Source organism: Coturnix japonica, chromosome 22, assembly GCF_054131305.1.
Source record: "Coturnix japonica strain WE chromosome 22, WE-NBRP24, whole genome shotgun sequence".
Taxonomy (NCBI): domain Eukaryota; kingdom Metazoa; phylum Chordata; class Aves; order Galliformes; family Phasianidae; genus Coturnix; species Coturnix japonica.
Window position 1 is genome coordinate 4,555,903 of NC_140684.1, and position 23,170 is coordinate 4,579,072.

At 41.0% G+C, this 23,170-nt stretch overlaps 1 protein-coding gene across 1 annotated transcript in view; it reads right to left on the reverse strand.

Moving 5' to 3' along the window:
• PPM1E (protein phosphatase, Mg2+/Mn2+ dependent 1E) overlaps nucleotides 1-23,170 on the reverse strand; it is a 57,807-nt gene that overhangs the window by 5,496 nt on the left and 29,141 nt on the right. The window contains exons 2-6 of the mRNA XM_015880615.3: nucleotides 6,148-6,266; nucleotides 2,994-3,193; nucleotides 1,342-1,530; nucleotides 433-576; nucleotides 28-121 (exon numbers count right to left, since the gene is read on the reverse strand). Of these exons, the coding sequence (XP_015736101.3) occupies nucleotides 28-121; nucleotides 433-576; nucleotides 1,342-1,530; nucleotides 2,994-3,193; nucleotides 6,148-6,266 (746 nt within the window). The remainder of the gene's footprint in view (nucleotides 1-27; nucleotides 122-432; nucleotides 577-1,341; nucleotides 1,531-2,993; nucleotides 3,194-6,147; nucleotides 6,267-23,170) is intronic.

Consider the following 23,170-nt stretch of genomic DNA (forward strand, 5'->3'; position numbering starts at 1 on the left):
GAAAAAGGAATTAAAGCCCATTCTTACCAATAGCTCTGGAGACTGACAGGCTCCCATTCACCCTCCAGGCTCCAAACCAGACCACGCAGCCACCAAGTGCCTCAATGCGTTTCTTCTCATCCTAAACATCAAGACAACACGGGAGTTGGTTGAATAGAGCTCTTGGTACTTCCCTCTGAACATTTCAACAAGTACCTGGCATTTTCACAAACACAGTGAGGTGAGGGCTGCAGTCCCCTTGAGATGAGAGCAAAGGGTTTGCACACAAATTCATACTAACTTCCAACCAAATCAGATGAACTGGAACACTCTGCCTCTCTGAAACACACTGAGAAAATGACACGCAGTGTCCCAGAATCCCACATCACGATGACCCCTGTCAGCTTCCATGGCAAACACTGCCCAGGTGTGCTTAAAACAGACCATTCTCACCTCTCGATCTGGTTTGTGGGGTTTCATCAGTTCCACAGCTTGGCCTCTCCTCACAAGCATAACCTGGGAGTCCCCAAGCCAAGCCACATGTAACATGTTCCCTCGGATGAAAGTCACCACCCCAGTGGTTCCACAACGCAGGCTCTATATGGGAAAAAAAACAAAAGCCTATAGTTTTAAGCAAGACAATGAGATCCATTTCAAAACACTTTCCTGCTTAACTCAAGAACAGAACGTATTGATTTTCTAACGTGCACGCAGTCTGTTCCCAAGGAGAAACAGGGCAGCACTTTTCCTACTGTTCTGACTGTTCAGAGCCCCTCAGAGCCACTGCAAGTCACTAATTTTTGCCCTGGGACTTGCCTTGAACTGGAACTGCATTTCAGAAGCCAGACTCAGTTAGTGAGATCTGCTGCTGTTCTAGTTGACTTCCTATGCCAGATTCCTATCTGCATCTCAAGTTCTCCACTTAACCCAGCCGTTATATGAGTTTAGGAGGCTGAGGAATCAATCACTTTATTCTAGCTTTTTAAAGCTAATATTTACACTGTAGAAATGAGGGGGGGAAAAAAAACCCACAACACCCCAAGGACTAAACCTAGTTAGCATATGAATGTAAGAATAGCAGCATCCTTCTTAATGAACTGGATGTTGTAAGAAGTGCATGGGGTGAGGTTTTATGGAACACGAAGACCACCGGTGGGATCAGCTCTATGGACTGCATGGACAGCCCTCTGCTGACAGCACTTAGTGCACCCCTGCTAACAAGGCTCCTGTCCAATAGCCCAATGTGCCAGAGACTTGTTCTGTCTCTCTCATTCACCCAAATCTGGTTGTATTTTTGTTCTGTTTAATGAGTCAATCAATACTTTCAGAGTCAGGCCTATGTCTCCCCTATAACACAGTCACCTCTCTGGCTGCCTTCTGGACAAAGCGTTCATCCGTCACCCGGAAAGCTCGGCACAGCGCCTCTGCCGGGTCGTGCTGGAACATCTCCTGATGGACCATGTTCACGTGGAGATGGATGGAGGCATAGATGGCAGCATCCACTCCCCCGTGGCCATCGAACACCGCAAAATAGGCTTGCTCTTCTTGATCCTGTCAATAGAAACACATTGAGAAAACAACTGAAGGAGAAAGCGGTGCAAACAGTTAATTGGTTTGTCTTTAAAACTTTTGAACTTGAGACTTGTTACGTCCTCTGTGAGCATTCACCAGCATTAAACTGCACTGAGGGGCAATCTCCACTGGAACAACAAAGAACTAAGACCTATTTTCACTTGCATCAAAGGGAAATATGGACAAAAATTCCCGCTTCATTGCTAATGAATTCTACCTGCAAATGGCAGCAGATGCCTTGCAAGAATCACCTGCACAGCTCTCTCAGTGCTCCTTATGTTCCATTTGCCACAGTTCAGTCACTCAGTTCAAATAGGAAGTGCCATTCCCATCAAATAGAGCAGAAGTTTTTGTGACTATGAAAATCACAGAGAGTGAAGAAGAACATCTGATACAGTTCATGTGAAGTCTCCATCAAGACTGAAATCCACCAGGGATAAAATGCCAGAACAGTTAAAATGTGAAGCCAGATAACCTCTGCTTGCTTTCTCTTTTCCTTCTTTCTTTAATTCTAATCCACATCACTTTAGATGCCCATGTTTAAAACACTCATATGTACCTGCTCATCAGATAATTAAATGTGATTGCATTTACAAATCAAGTAGAGCAAAATCACTCATCTTAGAGTCAAGTTTTCTCTGCTTCCCCTTATCTGTTCAAACAAAGAAACAATGCTCTGCAGCCGGAGACAGCAGCTCCTGTGCCTATTCATACATATAACACACCAACCCACTGTCAGTGCCAATTCAACCTTGACAGCCATCTCACTGACTGGAGTATTTGTACATTGTAATTTTTAAGTAACAGGCTCCAACACAAATTGGAATAAGAAAGCTGACAATTGACAGGCAGAGGAAACATCTGCCTCTGCTTGCATTAGTATCATTTAAAGGTAAGAATTTGGATAGGGCACAGAAAATGGTTATTAAAGTGACAGAATGTAATAAAGAATCAATTATGCAGCAATCTGATTCCAGCGGTAAAATTCTTGCCAGATTCTTCTTGATATTCCACAGTGTCCAGTTTTATATCTGAAGGAAGACCAAGCATGAGCACTTGATGGCTGATACAGAAGGGAAGTCTGGACCCGAGTTCCACCAAATAATACATCATGCTTTCTGCATGACAGCAGGTCACTTCTTCAGCCATTGCATGTCTGGTTACATCAGGACAGGGCAAATACATACAGTGTTTAGTTAGGTGGCATTTTAGCAGATGTTGCTCTTTTATTCTATATACACTATATAGAAACTGCATGTCATATAGCTGCTATAATTACAGAATCAACTGAACTTTGTTCAGTTGTGACCTGGCTTACCCTCTGACATTCAATCTTTCCCAGGTCCATCACAGGTATGGTTTTCATTTTCACAGTAGAAGACTGTCTAGTCCCCCCATGAATGGCAATTGTATTCATTATCTTCCACGTCATCTCACTTTACCTCAAGGTTGAAGAGCATGTTGAAGTCTGGAATGCAGACATGCTTGTCTTCCATTTTCCTCCGCATATTCTTGATGGCGTGGATGGACGTCTCATAATAGCGGTGTGGCTTCGGCTGGAGTGGGAATTCTTTCACCCAGTTGCTGCAGATCTCGTGGAGTTTGCTAAAAACTAAGCGGGCCAGTTTCACTGTCTCGATCTCTGGGGAAAACAAAAGCCACAAATAAAAGGCTGAGAGTGTTATTGAGAGTTTTTCTCTTGCATACATTACAAAGATGAAACAAAACCATTTTTGCCAAGTAGTTGAGATGGATGTCAGCAGGGAAATTCTGGCTGCTGATACATGAAAAGAGGAAGCCAAACTTATCATAATCAGCATTCATCAGTGAGAAGCTCATTGTTTGTCTTTTTAATTTAAACAAGCTGCCATCCCTTTGGGGAACTCATTTGCAGAACTGGGAAAATGAAGAGCAATGCGTTTCCTGCAGCATTTGATCCCCTGTGTAGCTCTGCACAGGGTGGTGTAGCCGTGCTATGGCAGCTCCAACAGGGACTTCATCATGGCACACAGGATCACTTACAGAAAGCACAAACCATTACAGCCAGGTACTGTTTGAGACCAAAGTACCCATTCAAAACAATGTCTTGCTGCAGAACCGAGGCAACACAGATAATGAGCTGCAGAAATAATAGCATTACTTTAAGTTATTTTAGCAGTGTATGAAGGAAGGAGTCCTGTCTTTTTGGTCACATAGCCTTAAAAAATAAAATTAAGTAAAAGCAAATGACCAGGTCATCCCACCACCATCACAATAATGCATATCAGTTCTCCCATAACACCTGTACCACTCCCACCGGTGTCACTAGAAACCTCTCAGCTGAATAATGTATTTAAAGAGGGAACACATACAGCCTGAAGTGTCCAAATTATATTTTTCCAGCAGGAGACTTACTCTTCCATTTCTTTTTCCAATGAGCATATATAATGGGAAACACTGCACACCTCAATGTCAGGCAGCTGTTACAATTCAGAGCATGACTCCAAAGGAAGAGTGCAGTAAATGGATTTGCTGTGCTGAGATCCTAAATACCTTTCCCCAGCAGGGAATATGTGTAGTGTCAGCCTCATCAATAATTGCTCCTGAGGTTAAAACAGGAGAAAGGCCCACAAAAGTCAAACCACCCCCTCACAGCTGTAAATTACTCATCACTCGTTAATGCTGCAGCACTGAGCCAGAGCTGACTCAGCTGTCATTGTGGTTGTGTCATGGAGAATTTCATTTCCCTCCTGCTGCTCCAAAATCCCTAGTGTTGGAGGCAGTGCTTAATTGTACCACAGCTAGTGGGAAATCCAGCTCAGGCATCATTGTTCCTAAAGACCGCTGACACGGTTTAGAGGAAAATCAGAGTAAAGAGAATACCAGTGATCAGATTTTGCTTTTTAGTACTTAAATTTTAAGACCTCTCTTGAAAATCCGGGCAGTGTGACAACAGGGATCAGAACTCAGGTTTGACACGTCACTGAGATGAGATTAAGGAAAACCTTCATCATAAGAACTCTGGTTTCTGACTAGTCAACAACCAATTTTTGTCTTGGTTAGAGAAGCCTTGTACATTTCTGGTGTGAAATTATGTGAAATTGCAATATTTATATAAAACCATGGACCAGAATACGTTCTCCATCTTCCTCTCCCTCTGTATTTTCATACTATAATATCTTACAATGAGTCTGCAGAGGTATATTTCATCTTTGAGTACCTTCATTATGACAAGTGAGCTCAACACACTGTCTGAAGACTCAGATTTTTAGTGTCTGCTACATACACAGCCCATACACATACCACCCAATCTCTGTTTGCATCTGTGTATTACAGATTTAAATAGATTTAAATGGAAATTTCTGTGGGTGTGATTTTTTTTTATTGTTGAACTCTTTAGATATTCAGCGTGGAGGCTTAGTCAACATTTCCTTGGAGACTGTCAAATATTTATGCAAGTCTCTGAGATCTCAATTTGAAATTAATGAAGGCTGCTCAGCCAGAACAATGACAAATCTATTCCATTTACCTGCTCAGCAGGAGGAGGCAGCAATACCTACAAAAAGGAACCCATCGCATGTTTTTTCTTTTTCTCAGTTTTCCAAAGGCTTCTGAGAAATTCACCAGAATCTTAATCTTCAAATAGCCAGTTTTAGATTTCTTAGTTATCCCCAGAATCATTTCTTTTTCTTTTTTAAGTCATGAAAGGAGGAAATGGGCAAAGTGGCTTGGCAACAGTACTTTCCAGATGGAATGGCAGAATTCCTCTCAGCAAGTATGATGAACGTTGCTCTTTGCTGTAATGAGCATCCCAGAAAGTTTTTCAAGACTGTTTAGTCAGCAGAATTATGAAATTATTTAACGCATGGAAAGTACACAGCCTTGAGCTGAATGCTGCCAAAACCTTGATAGCTAACAAGGATATATGGATAAAAGGAAATCTCCCTCTTCAGCACTAAACATGTTTGCATTACCCACTGCTGAAAGAAACAAATAAATAAAGAGCTGTAGTAAAAGCTAAACTTAATTCTAAATTATTTTCAGTAATCTCTTCCTACACATATTTGACTTTCCTCTAAGGATGAAGAAGAACAACTTGTGCTTGCCAGCAAGCAGCAGGACGCATTGTTGCAAGTGCTTATCAAGAAATCCGGGGCCACCAGATACAGTCCTAGTCCTTATAGAGATGCTCTTAAAATAAAGGAGTAACAGATCTGGTCTGAAGAGCAAAAATTCAATATAAGACTCAAGTACAGCTGGAGAAAGGAACAAGATGTAAGAAGATAATTCAAGTTGAAATTAGACAAGAGTCAAAACCAAGAAAGTTGTAACTAAGAAATGAGCCACTAGTGCTATCTGGAGTGGGATAAATTCTTCATGAATCTTTTTATGTCACAACGGACAATGATGTTGCTAAAGTCCAGCCCTATTTAGTTAACTGATAGCAGGAGCTAATGTGGGGAAAATCTCATACCAAATCAGTCGGACTAGATGGATCATTTAAGGCACTGATGACTTTAAAATCTACAAATTATCCATAGGACACTGTGGTAGATGGTGTAAAAGAAAGATTCACACCGCATACAATTGTACGTTGTTATGCACTGGTGTACTTACGTATAATCCCATCGGCGTTGTCCACATGCTTTGGTAAGTAGTGTGCTGAAAGATCACTCTGAAGGACTTCATCTGAAGTGGCTCTAGCTAAAGCAGCAGCAAGAAATGAAGGGCAATTACTGGAAAAGAGAAAAAAAGAAACCCATATGAAGGTATTTATCAAAGCAATTCAGTCACAGTAATGCATCACAATCGTTCTCTATAGAAAAACTGGAGCTTGGACACGTCCAAGACTTGTAAAACCTCTGAGTCTTTGTCAGACAGCACCACAATCCAGTAGCAGGACCTTCCCAAGATTACCATATAGATTTTAACAGCCCCATTTCACTTTTATTTTCCCCATTTCTTAAGTTTTAAAGTTTTGTTTCTTGCCCTTAATTTGCTTCTCAAATCTAGACTTTAACCCCCCGCAGTCTGTCACACAATCCTTGTGTACTGCGTATTTTGAGTGCCCATTTTACACTTTGATCACAAGTCCATTCTGTCTAGCTCCTCCTAAGAAATGGGGCCAGGATTCCAAAGGATAAGAGAACTCTTCAGGTTCCAAAGTCTCCAAAACCTAAGCAACGCCAAGGAAAGTTAGGGCAAACTCACAGGATACATGAAGTTTGTGTGCATTGCATAAGGTTAAAAGGGAATTAAGCTCCCTTGTGAATGTTCTCCATCAAGAGTAAAGTGGCTTTAACTCACTGTAGCTTAATTAAACCTGATAAATCCTGAGGTTAATTAATCTATAGCAAACCAAGGCCACTTGAATGTACATTTTCTCACTTGAGAGGAGTTTAATACTCCTTAATTTATGCATACCTTTGTATTTCCCATTTGTGTGACATAGCTTTTCCAGGTGTCTCTTGCTGATGCAGCCTGAAACCTCCAGTTTCCATAGTAATCAGCAGGGGTAATGATGTCCTGCATAAGACGTGTCTACCATTGCAGGACCACACTATATGAGCTAATTCATTTTCAGAAACAGCCCATCAGCAATGGAACTGCACATCAGCTAGTCCAGGGAGCAGGTAATGAGCAAATACCCTTACTGAGCCTATTTCTTCTACTTAGGACCAGGAATTCTGTGCTCACACTTTTACCAAGGATGGAGAAGAGGCATCAGCCTAGAAGCATCCACAAACTTCAACACACAAAACATGGACCTATCAGACTAGTTCTGGAGCCCAAAAATCACGTGGCAACCATCCCTTGTGTTCACATTTGATTTGCTGCCCAGGAAAGAGAACCGCACTTGGGGATTTCTGATAATTGATACCAAATGTTGCTACAAGCAGTAGGATTATCCAACAGATCCAGGAAACATATATGAAATGCATCCTCCAATCCTTGTTATTCAGAATTCAACACACCTATAAATTACTTAAATACAAGATTAGCAACAAATATCTTTTTGCAAATGATATGTCATCATAAGACAAGCTCCAGCCCTCCAAGCAATGGCCGAAAGCCACTTGTGCTGTGTTACTGCACCATCACTAAGAGTATTTCCTGGAATTAGCAGCTGAGTATTCTGCTCACGCAGCACCTCCAGGCCTCAGCACTGCGCCCACTAATGAAGCACGACGGCTTGAGGAAATCAGCTGCCTTAGGACTGGCTCTTCCCAGCACAGCACAGGAACTCTGATCCTATTTACATTCAGCAGTGCCCGGTGCTAAGAGCGATCAGCAGGAGGAACACCAGGGCCTCCTTTACTTTGGGTGCGTGTGGAAGCTGATTTTCTCTCGAGTCTCGTCTGCCTTTATTTAGCTCACAAAGAACAGGTTTCTCATTTCTATTATTAGCTTCAATACTCCGGAGCAGCAATACTGGTTGCTGTTCACGTTACATGCAATTTTCATGTTACAACAAAAGTGAGAGATTGTGACGCCTGGGATGGGATAATTATGTCTGCAGTTAGCAACACCACGAGAACAGCATCCTAAAAAAAAAGCCAGAGAAAGATTATTTATTACGGCACAGCCTAAATAAAGCACAGCAGAAGAATCCACGCTGAAAGCACTTACAAACACACCTCCCTCAGATGGAGCTCGATTCAGGCACAAACAGAACAGGCTGTGTGGGACCTGCAGGAATCCCAGCTGATCCCCCCTCAACTAGTCAGTGTAGGAAATGTTGGAAGAGCCATATTTGTTTCGTACCCCTTATAAATGAGCCGCCAAGAATCTCTATTGGGCAAAGAGGGAACACTGCTGAGAACTGAGACAATGGCTGCCAAAATGGGCTGGGATGGGATGGCCACCTCTGTAAGACACAATCGTGAGTGCCCATATCTGCAATTTTGGGGTGTTATTTTAAGTATGCTAAGTACGAAACTAAAGCATACATTTACAAGTTATGCAGCCAGTCAGAGCATTGCCCCTATCAGCTCCAAATGCTATTTACACATCCCTAAAGCCAGTGCTAGCAGTCTCACATAGGAACTCTTTATCCAACCAAAGAATGTATTTTCACTACAATACCAAACCCACACACACAAAAACTGCTAGGGATGTCATTAGATAAATTAGGGGGGTTTAAGTACATCCTTCCTGATTCTCTGGCATTGTGGGCGTGTTTAGAACACCCACAGATGCTCTGCAGCAATCCTGGAATAACTCTGCTAAGGTAATAAATCAAGCCTGAAAGCGGGCAGTTTCCATCAATTAATTCTGAGAAAAACAGTCAGAAGTGGGTTTAACTCGGCCCACGTATTATGATGTTACCAACCCAACACACAGCTCTTCTTGCTGATAGCACTGAAGTGGTGAAGAACTTCCAAGTGTTTTCTCTGTGCTCTAAACCTGGTACAAGGCCTCCTAATGAGAAAAGGGAGATGGCAAGTTTCAAATTCTCATTGCAGAAAAGTTCATCACTGGGGTTTGAGCGACTTAACTGTGTTTTTTTTAAATGGTAGAGAATAATAAAATCGGCTGAAGGCTTTCCTTCTATGTCTGGCCATTCTTTGTCCTAATAATAACAGCTGCCTGCCAAAGAATTAATTGCCCTTGACATTTGTTCATCACAAAGCTTCTTATGTAGCCTTTATAGGGCTATGCCATGTAAGCAGCAAAGCGACCAGCTGCAGACAGATGACTTCCTCTTCCTGCTCAGCACAACGCAAAGTTCACTTCTCTTACTTCTCCTCTCAGAGGACTTTAGTGGAATTACTTCTCCCCTTCAACAAGCAGCTGAATGCACTGGAGCTTCTGCCTGCTATTAAAACAAATTAGACTTTGAAGTCTGTCTTTTATCAGGATACTTCATTATTGCAGTAATGAGACAGATGAAGAATTAGGTTCATTATCTTCATTTTTATCATGAAAGAGAATGTTCAGGTACGTACCTACCACATCCCACTAAACAACAAAGACCCACGCTCAAATAATAACCCTTTCTCATAGTCCTCAGCTGTCCTCACACCTTCCCTTACACAAGGCAAGAAACAGCAGACAAGATCTATGAGGGCATGGAAGGTACTTCATGTCTGCTGCTGGCATAACAAAGGATTGGCTGGTTGAAAATAAATTCTTCTGCCACGTTCTTATGTTCAAATACTAACAGTCATCAAGTTATGATGAACTGAAACCAGGAGGGCACAGTCTTGTTTAGCACAGTTGAAAGCAAGAACGTCTCTGTCTATTCACTGCTGTGCCACCAGCTCAGGAGCTGACCTTGGACCAGCCACTTCACTACTCAGACCTTCAATTCCTCATTTACAAAGAGAGGGTGATAATGTTATTTCCTGGGGGAGAGAAGGAGATGGAGGAAGGCTGTAGGAGGCTTAATTCAATGTTCAGGAAAAAATCTGAGATTTCAATATAAGAGCACAGGCAAAGGGAAAAATATCAAGATAATAGCAGGTGATATTTTCAATCTCTATAAGATTTATGGAGCTTTCATAGCTTTTTCTTGCTCCACATTCTCTGTTCTCATCTGCTGCCAGAAGCACTAAGTGGAATGCACAGACAAGTTAAGAGCTCCAGACAGGCAGGTTTTGCCTGGTGTGGGCAGCTAACACACAGCCATAAACAAATGCACAAAGTAAACACATTTTAAGAAATTCTGAGGCATTTCAAAGATGGGAAAACTGTGAAAGTAAGACATCGAGTCTCTAGATTTGGTACTGCTGGTGCTCCTGGAGCATTAGCACTGCTGATGGAAAAATGACGCTCCAGGCATACAGCTGCCTCGGACCGAATCACAATCAAGAGCCACCAGTGCTGAGAACACCACTGCCATGGTGTGGTGTAACTGATGAGGCATCACTGGCTCAAACAAAGCAAGAAAAATGGACTGAAATGTACTGATACCTCTCAAAGGCTGAAATAGCCAGTAAATCACAAACCATACAGTGTTCCTATTACCTCAAGAATCCCCTGGCACTGCAGAGCACCAATTGTTTTAGTTGGAATGAAACACGATTTAAATAGGAATGCTATTCAATCTGCCGAAACACAAAACAAATCCAGAGGCAAACAGCATAAAGCATCACACGTAGTTTCACACAGTAATCCAAGACCAAGAACACGACCTGAAAAGAACCAACTAGAGCACATTCCCATAAGACCTCTAATTTACTATGTTAGTAAAAGTCTTTATAGAGATGACAAGCTAACTGTACCCTTTCCAAAAAGCATTACACCAGGGATGCAATTTGGTAAACATTCCTGTGTTAATGTGGCCTGCTGCAAGTTCTTGTTAGAAAGCAAGTTTTGCAAGAATTCAATTTAAGAAAACCCTCATTTGTCCCCAGCCTGTATTTACAAAACACTCCGAAGTCTCATGAGACCTTTTCCAGATGGAGCTTCTCAAACAGCCTGGAAGCCCTTTAAAGAAACCTTTAAAGTCTTTATTACTGAAAGTTCCCATGCTGTGAACTGCAGCAATAATGAACAGAGAAATTCTTTGGGAAGATCCTTTTGCTTCTTACCCAGCTCTGTTCAGCCACCTCCTGTCTGCGGGGACAGCCACTGGAACAAGGCACAAGCCAAAGGTTTCTGTTTGTCTCCCAATGCCTGTATGTCAGAGAGGAATATTCCTTCCACCAAGCAGTCCTCAGATGCCACAACAATTACGGGGGCTATTCTAATTATTCAGGACAAATGCTGTTTCCAGCTCTTGTCTCTGAAGGTTCTCCTCTCCTCACTCACAAAGCACCGCTTCCCCCATGAGCTCACTGCTCTGCTCTGCCCCGTGCTGCTCTGCACAGCAGGTGGAAGCTTGGAAGATTATTTAAAGCCTTGTCATGGTGGACAAATGGATTTGTTTTCCCTAAAAGACACAGAAACTCCGCGCTACATTTTTGCTGCTGCAGTGAGTTACTAAAACAGAGAAAAAGCAAACAAACAAGTGAAGAAACAAACAAAAACAACAAGGCACTTAAAAGATTGCATAACCAAAGCTCCTTGAGAAGTCATTTGAGCTGGCAGTGTTGAGGCAGTAAAGATGCTTGATAAATCTGTTTGAAGGAGCTGAAAATGTTCCACACGAGGAAGCTGCTATCTATAGGCTTCACACAGACAGCTGCCTGGTCACATTCAAAACGATTCTGTCCTTGTGTTGACAGTTGTAAGCAACAGAAATATAATACAAACCATTAAAGAAATGCACCTTTTTTGACGAGCCCATATTCTAAACAGAAACTGCAGTGGTCTTTATTTACTCAATAATTAACCTTTGGGATTGTACTCACTGCCATCTTCTAGAGAGCATGAAGAAACTGATATTTTCCTGTAATTAAGTCTATCTTAACTAGACCTAAAAAGATACGGTTTACTGCTCAGACAGTGCCTTTAACAGCTGGATTAAGAAACTTCAATAATATGCTCAGCAGACTGTTTTAAAGCTGTATTAATTCTGTAATAGCTGCATCTTACTTGTCAAGGCACTTAGGGAGGTTATGATCTCAGAAATGTCCCAGAGACTCCACAGATAAATATAGTGAACAAGGATGAAATTATTATCATGAGAACGATAATTTCTCTTTGGAAATCTTTATTAGGTTTGGAGATTTTTGCTGACAAGTTCTCCTTAATTGCAATCACTGCAACCCTGCATCACAAAATAGAATAAAACCTTATTATTAAGCTTATATGTGGCAATTATTACTTAGTTAAAAATACTTCAGGCACCCTCCTTAAAAAAAAAAAACAACAATGAACAATTTAAAAATGCCATTAGAAACAACCTATTGCTTGCTAACCATTATAAGGACATTCAGAGGCATTGGGGTTTGTCTTGTTCACAAACTGAGATAAACCACCCTTACCTAAGAAAATAAGATTTGTATTTTTTCCTTTTTCTGGGGGAAAGATTTGAAGAGGCAACAAACTGCTCTCTGTAGTAAAGCATGTGTGAAATAGGTGTGAATGGAAAACTCTAGGAAATTATGTTTGGTTATCAGATGGAAAACAACTGCAAAAACACAACTCAATGAGGGCGTGTTGGCATCAATCCCACAAAAGGGCTCAGGCGCTGCCCTTATCTGTCAAGGCTTTTTGATAGGAACTTGTGAATAAGGAAGTAAAGTAACCACTGTGCTGCAGGGGACATCAAACTAATTAAAAAGATACAGGGCAGAGAGCAAAATTAAAACATCGGCACTACATTGAATAAAGTCACTCAAGAAAGTGTGTTTGGAAATGATGGTTTGTATCCTCTTCTCTATTAACCCTTTGGAGAGCTGGCTACAGAGGGACACCCCACCTGGCCCCTCCAGCCAGGCACTGCAGGGAGGGCTGTGCTGACTCCTGTCCTCCAAGGCAGCTGGTACAAGAGCTGCCAGTGAGTACCAAACACAAGACCAGGCACTTTTCCAGCTGTGCTGACTTGCATCCAAATTCCCCCTCTCTGTCGTGTTTCAGCACACTTCCCATGCAGGCTTCATAACACACTACTCCAACATCTGGCTCACCAGAAGTTCTTGCTGGCCAAGTGAAAGACAGGAGCAGCAGGAGCAGAAGGACACATGCTGGGAGGCTGCCTGATGAATGCATCGGGGCTCAGCCCTGCCCATCCTTACCTTGGAGTGGCTATTTACACCCATTCTGCCTTCAGTTAACTAAATACCTGTTAATTTTTTTTTTTTTTTGACATCTTGCAGCCTTCAGTTCCTCTTTGAAATTAGATTGAGGACAGCCCCCAAGGTTAGGCTGATGTGTGAGAGGAACCTGGCAGGTAGGCAGGACATGCAAGCATCACAGCCTTCTTCCATTACAAACCAGACTTTTGAAATTAACTTTCAGAATGGCATTAGTAGAGTTTTATCCTGTGGCACAGGTCATATGAGGCAACCATTGACTTTTAGCATACTGTCTTCAGCACGTGAATTAGATTGAGTGCAGCAAGTTGCTCCTTCCTTCCTCCAGAGGGGTAAGTGTGAATGACAGTGCAGAAAGCCAGGAGCTAAAAGCAAGACAAAATGACAGGCTCACACCTGTGTCTCTGTGACGAGGTATAAATAACATCACATAGACTGGTGCCCATCTAAAACAAAAATAAATGGCTACTGATCACAAACCATTCGCACAAATATTTGTGATCTAATGACTATCACTAATAACGATTGATGCTAAAGGGGTGAAATGTGAAGAATACAGAGTACATAAAACAGCCTCTGCAGAGCTGTAGGGATTATCTGTATATTATTTTTGAAGCCCAATTCTTTGATTTCTCTCACTCATTCTCACAACAAGGCAGTTCTGAGGTTACCTGTATTTCAGTCTCTGCAGATCTGATGCCACCTGCATTGAAGCCTGCTTTTAAAATGACAGAAGCCTATGATTACATGAACAACCCTTAGAAAAACAAGATGAATCTTCAAGGAGCAGAAAGCAAAATTACTGCAAGAAACTGAATTCCCAGAAGTGATGATATGATAGTTTTCTTCATTACATCAAAGAGCTGGAGGTTCGGAGTTCGCTCTCAAAATCCCATTCCAGGACTAAAGTCCTTCAGAGGTGAATTATACCCACCTGTTATTAAATGAAAGGCAAACCTGAACTTTGAAGGAAGGCAAAGAGAAATTATTTCATTACAGACATGGACCAGCATCCATGAATCTCAGTCACAACACGGAGCCGTTGAGGCTGTATCTATGCATTAGTCTTTCTATCTAAATCAGAACCTTTTCCATCTGAGCAGCAAGATTCTGAGGGATCAGACCATCTTCTATTAAATTACAGCTGCTGCTATCAAGTGCACTTTTACAAAGCTGCAAAAATATTACAAATATTTAAGGATACCAGCAAGTCACCTATTTGATGGACATTTACTATAATGATGAGATCTCTGGTTGTTTTTACATAGCTGGTCTCTAATCACCTGAGTCACGTGTAATTTCAAGAATTTATAATGAAATAAAAGATCCCTCTCCATTTTTATTTGTTGTTCTTCAAGTTAATCTCTGTAAAAGAATATACACACTGTGCATTCTCTGTTCAGACAGAGGTGCTTAGCATTTGAGTGACGTGCATAGCTTGTAACCGAGATCCTCTGACTGGCATCCCAAATACCAGCCACTGCCTACTTAGCAACCCTGTGCTCAGAGTGATAATGATGTCTGTGACTATGCAGGATGCATGCTTACCTGAAGAAACACATTTCTTAACTGGAAAACCAATGTCAACAGCTATTATCTCACACTGAGTTTCCCTGCTTGGCTGGGGCCTGTTAAAAAGCTCTAAGGGACATCAAAAATGTCATTGATTTTTTCCTCTCTTTGGCTCTCAGTCAATTTGAAAGTCAGCATAATTCAATATCTTTCTACTAGTTCCATTAGCAAAGAAAGGAACCCATGCCTCAATCTACGCTGCCTTATTGGAAAAAGTAATTTAATTCTACATCTGAAAGTGTGCCAACATCAGCACAAAACCATACACGGTATACATAAAACTTAATTTATACATTCTGTATTTTGTCCAGCCAGAATGAGATGCCAACTAAAATCAATGAGAGTGTCTGAAGTTGTCCCGAAGTCATTTACCTATATTCCTTTTATTTTGGTATTTTATGCCCTACTTGGAGTTTTTGATGATCTCTCCTTTGTAAATCATATTCATGTCACGCTACCTAGAAAAGTTGGTGCTGCAGGAGCCTTGTTGCAGCAGGCACACTTTGCCCTGAAAAGTTTGTGCATATCATTTACTTATCGCTGATTCATCTCCTATTTTTCTCTCTGTTATAAATAAACTATCACTGATGTTTTCCTTACCTTGAAGAGAAATACCGTATAACATCAACACGTCCACAAACAAAAGCTCACTAAGCGTCACCCCATGCAAAGCATTTACTCTATTTCAGGTCACATTCCCATGCCAAAGCTCTCTGACTGCTGGCCAAGAAAGAAAAACGTATTGAGCTGTGTTGTAGCTTTATTTCATGCAAATGAAACAAAAGGCTTCATAGCAGAACATACTGCTCTCCTCCTTTATATCTCCAGTGTAGAATGTTATTAAGGCAAATAAATGTAAAATGAGCTCTCAAAAAAAAATAATAAAGGGTGAAGGCAATAAATCTACAGCGCCCATTCAGTGATAGCACCGAGTTATCCCTCACATAATTGTGCCTGTATTGAAATATTTGGCTTCAGGTAAATGAGAAAAATAGAAGCTGCAGGCCAGGATTTTCAAATGGCATTTGATCACTTTACTTCTTTCAGCCCCTTGGACAAATATCAAATATAAGCAAAACACACCCCAGAAGATTTACGACCACTGAGTCAGCAGAGAATGTTCCCTTTCTCCCTTCTCTCTCTCATGAAATGCAGTTCATTGTACAAATGGCTTGGGTGTTTATGCCAGATGTGAGATTAGATAATTAGTCATCTCAGTCCTGGATGTCAACTCTTTTGTGATACAGAATTTATTCCAAATGCACCATTTATAATCAGTTGACTTGCAAAAGCGTTCTCACGTTATACAGTAATACATCTTATGATGTACAGCCAAATATCTGCCACTCCACAGCAACACGCTCTATTTCTGCTGTAGCAATACCCTGCCTGAATTTAGCCCTTCCAATGGATTAATTTTTTGTCTGTAGGATAGGGATAATGACATTGACCTTCAGAAAGCCATTCCAACTCTAATGGTCAATAGCACCAAGGAGGGGTGGGCATTGTTAATTAACCCTAAATCAGGAAAGAAATGAGAACTGCAATTCACTTGGCACTGATCACTGGAAAATACTGCCGCTGTTTTGTCTACTAATATAAATAAAATCTATACAAAGCATTTAAAAAAACTTTACAGACAAACACATAACCACAAATACATACATATATTATAGACCGGAGCAAGCTAAAGATTTAACTGTAACCTCAGTGTTGAAATTACCAACAACGATGCACACAACAAGATACTGAAGAGGGAAATAGTGCTACAAGATGAGTGTGCATGCTCTTGTATATGAACAAAGCCTTGCTTACTCTGGAAAGATCACATCCTAATTCCCACTGACACTTATCCTTTGCAGAGTTGTAGGGGATACTAGCAGGAGATTTTAAGTTTTTCTTCTTCAAAAGGACAACCAAAATGTTTTAGCCACTCTGTTTCACATTAAAGTCCCAAATGCATTCTATTCTACTGAGCTACATAGTTATTTCAGTCATTCTTAATAAATAGCAGTTGCCAGTCGTAGTTAAGCCAACTGATCTGAATTATTTATAGTGTTGAGGAACAGAAAAGGAGATGAAATGCATAAGGGCTTTCAGTTGTTCTTGTCTGAATGACACAATGGCAGCCTTTAGATGTTTTTCCACAGGCTGGTGCTGTAAAATACTCTGCTTCCAATGCTGGTTTAGAAGATTTCCTGAAAATACAACAGCCAAACCGACCACTACCCATCTTCAAAGATCATATTCACAAAGAGCAGGTAAGAAAGATTTCCCCAGATATAATCATACATATATATATTAAGAGAGGAAGTTCTATATATATATTTATAAATATATATATATATGTGCATATCAGTTGAACATGACCTATTTGATCAGATCAAAATCCATGCAATGAGTTACATATCTAATAATCTCCTTTACCTCTATTCCTTCATCTTTCTGCTGCAAAAAGAAGCCCAGCTATCACCTTCATTTCACAACGGCAAATCTGATTTCACATTCAAGAGTGCAATGTGGAAATCTCAAGCCTCATCTCCCCTCTCTGCCTATGTTTTTAAGAGACCACATCATGAAACACTGCACACATAAAAAACAACAGGAACAGAAATTATCTTGGCTACTCTTGACAAATTATGTCAAACATGGCAGCTGAGGTTACGCTCTTTGTGGCTTAAAAATGCATTGAAATGCTCTACCTTGAGTGACTGATGGGATAGTATATGTCTGCTGACCTGTGTCTGGGGAACATCCTGCTTTCTCACCATGTATGCACAGGGGACTGTGCCCATGTGAAATCCACTATGCAGGATCAATAGAGCCGTGCCCACAAATGACAAGGAGAGATTTACACTTGGATACTGCAGAGAGAAGAACTGGGGGAGTAGTTGTAGCACCATAAGCTTAAACCAAACAGTTTTCCTTTTATAGTTCACCTTCGTTTTCTATATGGATCTATTTATAGCAGGAAATGCTGCAATTTGTGGCATCTCTGAGGAGTAAGAAGAAGAAAAAAAATGAAAATCCAGAGAGGTTAAAAAAAAAAAACCAACAAAACCACAACCCTAAACAAATACAAGAAGAACAGTAATCTTTATCTACACAAATACTAAAGAAACAGGGGGAAAAAGTCAATCTCAGCTCATGTGAGGGTATAAGGCATCTGAAACTGGCTCCATCACATGTAGGTTGTAGGGATAAGCCACGGTATCCAAACCATCAGGCTCAAGAGACACAGCTCTCTGTGCTGCCCCCACTCCCCTCCACAGCTGAGCCTCCAATCTTCCTGTTCAAAGGCTCATTTAAAACCTGTGCTGTGATTTCATAGACAGCTGTGCTGAGGATACCATACGACACAGGAGTGACCACGCTCAGAAGAAGAATATGGCTTTTGCTTTGGGTAAAGCAGGTCCTGAGCCTGCACAGCATAACAGCTCGCCTGCAGCGTACATCTATATATAGCTCTTTTTGTGCACAAAGGCTGCATGTATCCATCCTGAGCAAGCTGAGGATTTCCAACAAGTCTGCTGTGCTGTAGCCTCGCTCCTGTCCTGAAAGAGACAGTGAATTATTTAAAACTCGGAAAACATGTTCCAAAGTTATTTCCAGCACCACTTAAAGACAAATCTGTTATAAGGTCAGGTGAAAATAAGAGCTACCATCTCTCACAGCAATGGCATTACAAAGTAAATCTTGTAATGATTACAGACATAGTTCTCCTATATCGGACTGCTCAATACAACTCGTATTCCACCTGTCCATTCATCACAAAGTGGATGAACCAGTCTTTTCTTAAAGTGGCATTTGTGGCATGTTTCTTTGTATGAGCCACGTTGCACTGACCCCCTCATCTCACCCACTGCAGGGCAATAAAGCTGCCCCCATTCCACGGCAGCTGACAAAAATAACCCAACACTTGGTCTTTCTCTCTGCTTCTCTTAAAGAAGATTGTTGTCTTTTCCATTAAGTTTATTATTAAACCTGTGATCTCTTCAGCAGGCAGACAAGCTCTAAATATAAAAAAGACTCTGTTACATAATACCTCAAGAAAGGCAGCAGCACACAACTGCCTGTAGACAACATGACCCTGTGTAATGGAAAGGTAGGAAGGGGTGAAGGTCTGTGTTACTGTCCTGCTGTCACCAAGTGCCTAGACCTGCATCCATGCTGCATACAGCCAAGCAGAGCAGAACATGGAATCACATAACGTGTGTGTAAGACTTGGGTTTTATTTTTACAGAAGATAAACAAATGCAAACAAGCAATGTTATCTGGAGGTTGGCTCAGCATCTAGCACAAACTTGCTCAGATCAGAAGACATCTTCCTCAAACAAGAACTTGTCTGAAGCTCCATGAAGCATGATTGTAAATAATACACTGCTGAGGACTGACTCACCCACAGGGATGAGTGGGCTCAAAGCTTCTTCAAATGGAGACACATCACAGAATCAGCAGCTAGGAGAGGTGCTTAGGAGTCACATCGTCAATTGCATGTGCAGGGAGTGATATGCAGAGAGGATGTGAAATCAAAATATTAACAAAAAATAAGGGACCTTTGGGGACAAATGTTTGTCTTCTACACCTACAGTGCCTTATGTATACCCAAAGGATTTATAATCTACAGGGAAGTGATCACTTGTACTTTCTACAGACACACAGGTTACATTGGATGAAAAACAGCAAATCTCTGATTATGGATGGGAACAACACAGCTTTTTTGAACAACCAGCAAAAAAAGAGTCCACACTGGAAACAAGAGGGAATCTCTATAGGAACTGGACTTCTCCAAGCTAAAGTTTAACCCAATAATGTGAATGTCCCGTGATTGAACACTCCATGATAGGGCTTTCCGTGAAATGAAAACAATGAGGTTCGTGCATCCCTTGATGTCTCATCCCCCAAACAACATCACCATCCTCTCATCGTTCTTATTAACACTGACTGGAAAGTAAACACTCAGCATCTGTAACTGAAACACAGGCAGACACATCTGTGTCGGTGTGTTTTTAAATGTGATCAGTCAGCACAGATTCTGTGGGACAAGAAGGAAAATTATTAAAGCAGACAGAAGATCAGGTCACACAAAAGCACGTAGTGAGCTCGGAAATGACACCATTAAGACACTGTGCCAAGCAGTATTTTGAAAATGAAGAAATTGGATCAAGTCTGCTTCCCAAACACACAGCAGCACCAACCCCACCAATGGCAGCAGCCTTTATGAGACAAAGAAATGTATAGAGGGCTCCAAAAAGCAGAGACTGGGACTAAGGATAACAGTAAATTAAAATAGCAATTACATAACCATGAAATGCCAAGTCAGGAGGAAGTAATCACATGCAGATGAAATCCAAATGCGGTTTCTTTGTTGGAACAGAGAATTCTGTGGCACTGTAGACAGGCCATGAAACGAGCCAGGACTGTGAGAATTTCTCATTGCCAACAGAGCACCAAATACATGAAAAAACCCCAAATTGGTATTTTAATCCATACTGAAAAATAGCAATGAATTTTGTTGGGTGTAGTTGTAAGAGACTGCTAATAACACGCAACTGGATGTATCAGAAGTACAGTCAGGCAGTACAAAGATTGCCTTGAGGGCAGCTTTCAAACAAACATACAGGTGCTGCACCTGCACCAGTGAGCTCCTACTGATGCAGAGTCAGCATAAGAGATATGACAGCGACCAACTGCAATTGGTTAGACTGAAAATAATACACCAAGAAAAGAAAGATTAGGAACACCAGCTGAGCTCAGAGATAATGCAGGAGAAGTAACTGTTAAAGCAAGATTTAAGTTATAATAACACAGCAGTAGTAAATTGGAAGATGTAACAAGATAGGAGACTAAGCATTGCTCCCAGTTCTGCATCTGACAAATGACACTTCTTCCAGCAAATCATTTAATCTCCACACATCCATCTATCTGGGTGTCAAATAAGTTTATTGCCTTCAAGCTTTGGAGGAACACCATGAAATTTAATTCATTAATACCTGGAAACTGTGTTTTAATCCTTGGCTAGAAGGTGATGGGAAAGGACACCATATTACCACACTACTAATATACTGCCTCATAAACCAACTGCACACGGTAAGCACTGCATAATTCCTGTTTGTGTATCACATATGGAGCAGTACAAAACTAGTTATTTTTATACAGCCAAATCCACGCATGACTGTGGGAGATTTTAACACACAAATACTATCAACACCTCACTAGCATGTGCAGCTGTGATAGTAAAGAGGTGGCAATTAGGATCCTTGGTGTGCAGCAGTGGCAGGCAGCAAAGAGGGACAACCTTTGCAGTGAAACAGAGAATCTCCTTTGTTTGATTTTAGTGATCTCTTCATCTCTCTCTCATGCTCTCCTGCTTCAATTTCCAGGCCCCACAATGCCTCAGGACTTTTCTTTGGCTCAGGTTGTGTTGTAGGACGAGTGCACTGTGGGGCAGAGTGCTATGCAGCTGCTCTAGACCTATAAGGAAAATGTATGAAGAAACCTGCTTCGTCCACATAGTCACAAATACTCTAAAATCTTACCATAAAAAGTACTAGAAAAGCAGATAGAAAAACTACAAGGGAGTCACGTGGGCCCAAATGTTCCCTGAAGTTACTGAGAATGACAGGAAAGAGGCCTGGATCTGATGCTCTAAGCTTCCAGAAATCTTAATGAAGCACCTGCTGTAATTAAGCTCAGTTCTTCCTTTCAGTATGAGCAAAAAGAAAAACCTTCAGAACCTTCACAAGTGTAAAATATTGTAGACTTTCCTGCCTTTAGAAAAAGGGCATATTCAATCCTACATTGCCTTTACTGGTTAGACATACAGCCATTACCTCGGCTTTTCTATTTGAAAACATAAATACTAAGTCAAATTAGAGTAGTAAACCAAAGGTGAAGGAATGCAAAAGCAATGGGAGCCCCTCAGAGACAGGGAAATTAAACAAGTATTTCAGAGCTCTGTTATAAAGCAATAATGCTCTGTGACAAATATGTCATCCTTGTACCAAAACTCTGCATTTTCTAATATTCAATCTGTTCTTTCTGATCAGAACTGGTTACATAATCATCAGCCATGCCATGTTTTTGCTGAAATCATTCATTTAAATTATAGATTTTTATTAGTACCAAAGACAGATAGAAAATCAACTCATTCCCAAATAAAATACAGAAAGGCTGGAGCCTCAGTGCTGATACACTTTCATAAAGGCTAGACGGTGGGAATAGAAAATGGTTGTGACAATAAAAGAGATAAATAAGCTCAAGTAACCACAAAACAAAGAAAGGGAAAACAGTGCCCACAAGAATGCAAATTGGACCAGCTCTGCTGCTAAAAGCCAGGACAGAATGTGCTCTTCCACCCACAAGGACAGCCTGTGGCAGGAAGTCTGAAAAATCCAATAAGGAAAACTGCCTGGGTCCCCTGTTTATATCTTTATATTAATTCCTGATATTTAGCATGGCTTGTCAAGGGCAATGCAGTACCTCACAATTCTTCCGGAGTCTCTTCTGCCTTTTAGCTATGAGTCACCATTATAACAGGAAAAATGAGCCTAGTTTAGTAAACACAGAAGAGTTTCTTATTATTATTATTATTATTTATTTTTTTTTAGAGTTTCTGATCTGGGGGGGTGGAGGGGGATAGGAGGGGGGGGGAGTTTAATAAATATTTTTAAGTAACTGACTCATTTCTCTCATCTTCCTCTTATTATATAAACTATGAAAAATTAATTAATCTCCAGTGGGTGGTGTGACAAACACTCCTAGTCCTGGACAGAAGGAAAAGCAGTTTCTACATTTGATGGAGGACTTTGGATTTCAGCTACGCTCCTTCCTCCTAAGGAATGCTCCTTTAATATATGTCCTCCTGCAAATTATATTGCCCCAACCACCCTAGCAAATGGCGAGAAGGAAAAGACAAACTGCAAACAAATATTTGCATTTACAGTAACTTCTAAAGTATAGATCTAGTCTTGGTACAAAGAAAATGTCTGTGTTGACAGCAAAATGCATTTAGGCTGGAAAAGGATGAGACTATATCTGCCTTTTTTTAGTCCATATGCTGAATTTACTGTGATCCCAAGTGAAAACAATAGCGAGCCTTACTGATTTTAACACCTCAGTGATCAAAGTTTCCTCCTGTGTTCAGCAGTGATTACAGAAGGTCTGCAAGGAAAGAAAACAGCAGTGTACAGTAAGACAAGACTGAAATCTCTTCAGGTTAGAGAGTTCCCATGCCTGACCATGGAAAGAAAACCAGTTTTTTTTAATAGAATGACTGAGATCAGTTTGCATACCTGCTACTATAAGAATTAAATTCATCTTTCTTATGATGTGAATGCCCCAGGTGTTTCCTACAAATGCAGTTGCTGTGCTATACTGAAAAGAAACACAAAGTGCTCAGGAACCAGAGGAAACCAGGGGAA